At 30.9% G+C, this 8,089-nt stretch overlaps 1 protein-coding gene across 1 annotated transcript in view; it reads left to right on the plus strand.

The window, feature by feature from the left end:
* The window catches only part of CHIC2 (cysteine rich hydrophobic domain 2), a 47,530-nt gene extending 40,799 nt beyond the window's left edge, over positions 1-6,731 (plus strand). The window contains exons 4-6 of the mRNA XM_006198136.4: positions 1,456-1,512; positions 1,679-1,738; positions 4,962-6,731. Of these exons, the coding sequence (XP_006198198.1) occupies positions 1,456-1,512; positions 1,679-1,738; positions 4,962-5,012 (168 nt within the window). The 3' untranslated portion in view covers positions 5,013-6,731. The remainder of the gene's footprint in view (positions 1-1,455; positions 1,513-1,678; positions 1,739-4,961) is intronic.
* The last annotated feature ends 1,358 nt before the right edge of the window (positions 6,732-8,089 follow it).

An 8,089-nucleotide genomic window follows, 5' to 3' on the forward strand; every position in this document is an offset into this window, starting at 1 on the left:
AACTGAATGTTAATTACACTCTGCAGCCTTATTTTCTTTTGATTTGGGGCTGACTGGCAACTAAATTAACAAAAAGTGTGACCATAACTGCTGCCCTATTTTCATTTAAAAGGAGAGCTGCTTCTAAAAGGCTATCTTTACAAAGAAACAAGTGAGGTCTGCTGATCATTGTTAACAAGGACACTTTTTTTTCCTTTAAAATCCTTGCCAAAAAAAACTGTTCAAAAAAAATGTAATAAATTAGTCATTGGCATATTATAACCTAGAGAGCTGATTTTCTGATTTTTATGGCACAAGCTTGGAAAATGTAAGGTGGTGGTGGTAGTTATGAATTATAATTGGCACCTATGTGACTGTTATGTGTCTTAAGCATCTTCAATGTGCTAAAAGGTAATGTAACTCTATTACAGTAGATACTTTGAATAAATATTAAACATTTTATTATATAACATTAAATTATTCAAAACCAGCTTGATCCTAATGAGTTTTTACCTAACTCATCCTTGCTTCACATGCAGATTTTCATATTTGATGCTTAATACTTACTTAGTTGTGTCACATTAATAGATCTAGATGCTTTTTTCCTTTCCTTGCAAGGAAGCTGCAGCTGCAGCAAGTTGCAGTTGATTCTTGTGGCAACACTGTCCTGTTTGCACCTGCAGCTGTGTCAGTCTCATCCTAACACCTGGCACCATGAATTATCCTTCCCTTTACTCCTTCCAAGCAAGAAGCATTCATGCTGCATGGTGTGTTTTGCAAAAAATCAAATGATCTTAACCATAAATTTCTTGGTTGATTCCTTTAACAGTAGTAATAAATACAGAGTTTGATTTTCCTATACAACCAATTTTGTTTGAAAACCAACAAAAATAATTGGTTTAAATACAACTTTGCAACTGTTTGAAAATCTTTATCTGTGGAATAATAAACTAGTTTTTTAATTTGGACATTATTTTTAAGTATGATGTAAACAATTGATTTGATAGCAGACTGATTTTTTATTAATCTTTAGTTATTTTCTTTTTGAATTTACTCCAAAGACCTTTTGCATTTTGTTGACTAATGTTTAAATAGCCTTTCTTTTAAAATATATATTAAGGAACTCTTGTTACTACTGAAGTATTACAAAAATATTTTTGAAAGAAATGGGGTTTATATTTGTGTCATTTGGTAGATAACATTAGCTTTTTAGACTGATAGTTTTAAATCAAAGGCTAGTAAGTTTGAAACAGTTAAAAAAAAATACAATGACAAAAGATAAAACCTTATCTTTATCAAAATAGAGTACTGTTTCTGTTCAGGCTGCTGTTTAGTGCTCGAGCTGTGACAGTGTTCCAGGCTGCTCTTTACTCCATTCCTGTCTTAATACTTCTCCTTTTCACACAGAAAGCAGCTGCAAAACAAAGTTTTTCTAAATCCAGTCAAGAGTAAACTTTTTTCTCATTTGTCTTCCAGACACGAAGATCGATTGAGAAGTTATTAGAATGGGAAAACAATAGGTTATACCACAAGGTGAGTACCACAGGGAGCAGCTTCGTACTGTTGGGGTCTGAATTGCACAGTATGGAAACAGATGCTTTTGTTGAACTAAAAATATGAAAGGTGGACAAATGGGTTAGTCTGTGTGCTGCAGTAAAATAGAGCTCATTTTTCTTCTTTTACTCTCCTACTTGTCTAGCTGTGTTTGCACTGGAGACTGAGCAAAAGGAAATGTGAAACGAATAACATGATGGAATATGTAAGTTAAAGGGCTGTTTTGTGAGTTTCTCTATTAAATGATCATTTATTTTGCTTCTGATCTTATTCTTTCCATGATTATTAATCAGCAAAGGTGTCAGGAGCTTAATCTCCTGAGTGCAAGGATTTTCTACGGTTCACAGATGCACGGTTTCATGTGCAAGACTGATTTATAAAGTTATGAATGACTTGAAAACAAGGCTTCACTGTGTTCTGAAAAATAATAAATTAATTGCCAAGATAAAATAGGCTGAACGTGTGTTGATGGAGTGTGAAATTTTAGATGCTGTATAAAGAATAACCACAACTTTGGTTACGCAGCAAGTCAGATATGGCTTTTTTATATAATGCTAATCAGGTTTCCAAGTATGGAAGAAAACCTTTCAGCCAAGCTGTTGGAGCTTAAGAAACCTTTAGCCTTTATAGATTTTAACTGCCCATACCTCAGTGGCCTTTAGAGAATCTTTCAAAGTGTTATTAGAATATTATTCTGTAAAAATTATCTTCAAAGTAAACAGGAGATGAGATGTTGCTCAGCTTGTGTTTATTCTTTAAAAGATACCAGATGGGCACGTGAATACAATGGATTTTAGAACTTAGAATGGGATTTAATTTACTGACTCTTTGATTTACTTGAACAATTTTTCTCTTTTTGAGAAGTTCAGAATAGTTTGGAAAATTATAAATCATTATTTATTCTCCCTTGAGCTTGGGTGTTTTATTTTAAATATGGGAAGATTATTATATTAAAAGAAAAGGATTTAAGGTAGAGTGAAGTACCTGGCAAATAATTTCTCACAAATTTTGTCTATTCTTTAAAACAATATAGCTATCATAGGTAATATATATATATGTGTGTGTGTGTGTGTGTGTTGTGTGTATAAAAGATTGATTAAAACAATGCTTAAATAGTTGGAAATTACCATAAAATCATTTTCTGTGTAGCATTTTCTCTTTCATTATCACACAGTCAAATCCCATTTCTAGCCTTGAACATAAAGATTTCTTAAAAATGTCTTTTTTCATAGAATAACTCTATTCAGAGAAGGAGGTAATGTAGATTTTATCATTATCTATTATATCAAACTTGTTAATTTATGATGATGAGAAAGACACTTGATACTTCTTTAGTAAAAGCACAAAGAACTTGTTTTGAGACTGACTTATAAAAATGTTAGTCTCATATTTTCATCATAGATGTAAGAGAGTAGGTGTTTTGCAAGTAGGGATGGACGTGTAAAGAGATTTTGTGAAAAAGTATTTGCTGTATTTATAAGCTCAAAGTTTAAAAAGGAGGCTTTTTATTTATTTATTTTGCATATTTCCAAATTTACTTTGGAAAAGAAAACAAAAGTTATTCTTAGTGTTTTTATTTCCAGATAGAACTATATGAATGTAATTGATTCATAAAGTGTGCTCATTATATTCATGTTTATTTTTATGATTTTCTATTATTAGCTAAAAGTAAAATAATTTAACCTTGTAAAACATTCTGAACCATGTGCTCTGTTTGTAAAACAGTTTCCTTTAATTTATCATGAATTTTTACATAAACACTTCTACTAAAGCCATTATATTATTTTTCACACCATCATAGAAGACATCCAGAAGAATAGGTTAAAAATACATTAAAATTGCTTTAAAATATATTTTTCCTAAGTTTTCTCAGAGTATATATATTTGTGATATTTGAATGGGGGAAAACATAATTTTAAAAACTTCCTAAAAATAATTTTGAAAAGATAAGGTAGTAAATAATCTACCATGTATTTGACCTCAACTTTTCTTTATAGAAATTTATTTTGTTAGTTAAAGGAAAATAATGTTCCTCCATTATATTTTGAATATTTGAGTCAATCTCTGAAAAATACTAACTTGATACCAACTTTTCTTTTTATTCAGATATGATAGAGCAGTATGATCTAGAAGAAATCAGACAAGTGGTCAGTTTCTGTGTGTGGCTTCTAAAGGAAAAAAGTTTGTAGGATATATTCTTTAAAAACTAGTAGTAATTCAAATATAGTCAAAGATAGCCTTTAATTTACATTATGTAGTATATACTGTAAATGTAATTTAATCAGCAAATTTTAGAGCTGCAAAGAATGTTCTCATCTAGTTCAATTCCCTTATTTTATAGATGAGGAAACTGAGAAACAGGAGACTCTAGCTCAAATAAGGAAGCTGAATAGGAAGCTAGTGAACATTTTGTAAGCAAGTCACAGATCAGGAGAGTGGCAAAGGGGGTGCCTAAGGCTTAGTGCAGGATAAGTCCACTAGGAGAGGAGTATTTTTGAGCCATGTATAGAGATGCCTTCTTTATTAGGACAGATCAAAGGCCAGGAGAACTGAAGGGTGAAAATGAAGGTTTCTGGCCCAAATGGCTAAATGTAGAGAGTGTCCAAACCTGGAGATCATCTCAAGACATAGTTACTGAAAAAGAATTGAGTTCACCAAACTTGGAAGCTGTTCAATTAAAAAAAAAAAATTTTTTTTTTTTTTTTGGCATCTGTTCCATACAGAGTTAAGACATGGGGAAGAATTGATAATAATTTAAGTTAGTTCTGAGTTTGGAATAAAAATTAGCTCTGGTCAGCTTGTGTCTTTCTTTGTTACTTTGTTTTGTTTTGTTCCCTTTAGTTTCCTAGTAAAGTGTCCTTTGGAATGAATTTTAACATTTAAATTTGCAAACCTGAGAAGAAAAGGATGTTTAAAAAAAAGAGAGAGATAACACTCTTTGTCTAGAGATCACATATCCTGATACAGTAAAATGAGAGTAAGTCTAAGAACTTAAAGACCAATGGAATTGGGCTTTAGATAAAAGGGAAGAAGGTTGAAGAAGTAAATATTGAGTCAACTGCAACCACAATAGGGCAGTAGAAGGGGCAAGGCTTTGGAGGTAAGACAGTCCTTTGTTCAAATACTGATTTCACAATCCATAATATTATACTTCTTGGATCATCAGTTTTCTCTATAAAATTAGGATGATAAGACTTGCCTTATAAAAAACTGTTGAGATTAAATAGGTGTATATAGTATGAAACACTTGGTATGTAGTTAGTCCTCAGTAAATGCTAGCTCCTTTTTCTCATTCATTCATACATGCATTCTCCTGTTTGTCAGAGGTACTGTCAAAATCATTTTAAGTGATGAAATATAACTGAAAATTTTTTTTAAGATAAAAATCTTTTAAAATCTTTTTAAAACTTTTTTTTCTCCTTCTACAGGTCATCCTCATAGAATTTTTACCAAAGACACCGATTTTTCGACCAGATTAGCATTTACTTTATTTATAGAGACTTTCCAAGTATGTTGTCTTTCCAATGGTGCCTTGCTTGGTGCTCTCCTGGTGGTGACATAACATTGGTTCTACAGAATCGTGTGGTGTTTTTTCTGTTTTTTTTTTTTTTCAATAACCGCATGTTCTAAGTGTGCATTTTTGTCAAACTTTGCAACAGTTATTTCATACAGATGTTTAATACTTAAGTTATTGTGCTCTTTTCTGTTATATATTCTGGTTTTAAGGATTACTTTTTTGTATTATCAAAAAAATACATTTGAACTTAGCATAAAACATGGCTAGCCTTTTTTATTTTACCACCAAGGTACACAGAGTCCTTTATTTATTAATTCCTTAATATAGAAAAAGACCTTTGTAAGGCTCTACTTATATATTTAGCAAGCACACTCTGCATTATTTTTCTTGCTTTTAAAATTTAATGTAGTCATTATTTTTAAATAGTTTTCTTTGATAGCTTTTGGAAACCTAACGCATTCTTTCTCATACAATTCCTAATGCTCTGTTTACAACAGAAATATCTGTAACATTATGAAGACCTGTCAAAAAGTTTTGAAAGTATTTCTGTCTTCAAAAGTAGCAAGGCAGGATTAAATTATTTTCATTAGAATATACAAATCAGTGAATTACATGCATGCATCTAATGGTTACTAGAGCTCAGGATTACAAAATATAGTAGCATTACAATCTGTATATTTTTGATCAAGATGGTATTAATAATGGCCTTATTTGGTTACTTTCTATTGTTTATCAAATCTTATATACAGAAGTATAAAAATATTACCTTAAAAATTCTAAGAAAAATATTTCTCCCAATTTAACACAATTGTAGAATGGGTATATGTTTCTGAAAAGTTTTTGAAAGAAAGCTAAAGTTCTAGAATTACAGTAAGCTGGTGTTTAATACCCCATTCATATTTAAAAACAGATTATTACTAAAAAAAAATAGAAGACATATTTAGTACCGGTTTTATCTACTAGTTTGCTTTCAGTCCAGTTATGTGTACTTTTTTGATTGAGATTGTAACATGTAAGTTTGAATCAGATCAGCTTGTTTCTTTAAAATATATACAAACATACATTTTTTTCTCCTTTTGGTTGTACATATTTCCATGCATTTTAAAAGTTTCTAAATTTCTGAATGGCCTATCTGTAAATTTTTGTTTTTATAAACCTGGAATTACACAGATTTTATGTGTGAAGAACTTGTTCCATACGACTGTGGTATCGAGCAATAATGTGAATAACTTTTGAAATTATATGAACTATGCTAATTTGTATTAAGAATTGGTACCACTATATAATACCTTTTTTCCCTTTATTAAACCTTTTAAATACCAGTTTCATTAATTTATATATATCTGTATTTTTAAAAAGTATTTCTTTGTACTTCTCCAAAGTACTGTAATTCTATAAAAACTGAATAGTTGAATGCCAGTATCTTATATCCTATATCAGACATTAGGAACTATTTTAAAAACTAAGAAAACTAAGATTCTTTTTTTTTTTTTTTTTTGGTCTGAGATTTATTTGTTTCCATTGCCCAGCAAGACACTTACCAACTTGAATTTATAAAACACTTTTCCTTTGAAAAGCTCAAAGTACCAAGAATTCAAACACTTCCCGCTTTATTTACGGTGTATCTTGGATGTATCCTATCTCCTTAAAGTAGTGCAATTAAAAGATAACGCTGTTCAGACTCTAGTGTTCCTCTGTGGTTTCAGTGTGATGTAGCATTGTTGTATGAAGGATGCTAATTCTGCCTCAGGATTTACAACGAGCAGAATAACATGACTGCAGACTATGCGGCACAGGTTTCCAAATCTAAAGTTTTGTGAACTGAGCGAGCACCATACTAATCAGCTTTAAAGGAAGAACTACATCTATTTAGGCATAATTTTTTTCTCCTATTATTATTCTGTAAATTGTAATCTTAACATTATTATATTCCCAGAAGAATATTTTTAACAAAAAGATGATTTTGATACTTGATAATGTTAAGTACAGGATTTTAAAAAGCTTTTCTAATTTTATTGAGAAGTATATCAGTTGCTTAAAGATTCCCTAGAATTGGGCACACTTATATTTCTAACGAATGTGTAGAAAAGAGCCATGAATGCTTAATATGTGGCATTACCATAATCCAGTTACGCTTTGAGAGGTTAGATTTCTATACTTGGGATTTCATTAGTAGCTGCCAGCGTAAGCACTCTGGTTTATCCTTTCTTGAATCATAAATTTAAGTGCCCATGTTACTGGAAATTAGAAATGTCAGAGATGCCTGTGCTATGTGAACATTAGTTCAAAGGAAATGTTTGAAATGATGATTGCTCTTCAGTTACTGTTTTCTGACTTAAAAGTTTGTGAGACTTGAACCATACTTATAAAACTGTCCAAGAATAGGTATTGTCAGCAGAAAATCTAATTGCGGATTTTACATGGGCTATGTGAATAACTTATGATCTTTATTCTTATGGTACTGGTGTTTTGCAATTAGTCTAGGATTCTTGTGTAGAAACATTCCTTTATCAAATAATACACTTTGCAGACCCTATTATATTTTAGTACATGACTCTTATATATCTGAGTCAAAATATATACTCCAAAACCTAATGACTAGAGTAAAACTGAATTGACATATTTAGCTTTTAAGGTAGATATGCCCCTCTCTCACAAGAGGGTCACCTTACCTATATAAAATGGTCATTAGATGCTTTATTAAGACTCTTTAGTGACTAAGGTTTTATCCATTTAAAATACAAACGTGTGTTTTGGCCTTAAATCAAAAAATGTTCAAACTTTAAATACCAGTAAACAATTTCCTTTTCTTACTAGAAAAACCTAGTTTTGTAATTGAATGATTTTAAATCAGGAAGAACCACAACTTGCTCCATGGTTGCATTTTCAGTGTTATTTGTAGAAAGCTTCTGATTGCTTCTTTATGTTAGTGGACACAAGCTGACCGTATAAAAACTTGACACATTCCATATCTGTCTTTGGTTATAGAAAAATGATATTAAGTGGTAAAATACAGTGGGACCCATAGTTGCATGAGTT

This window comes from Vicugna pacos, chromosome 2, assembly GCF_048564905.1.
Source record: "Vicugna pacos chromosome 2, VicPac4, whole genome shotgun sequence".
Classification (NCBI taxonomy): domain Eukaryota; kingdom Metazoa; phylum Chordata; class Mammalia; order Artiodactyla; family Camelidae; genus Vicugna; species Vicugna pacos.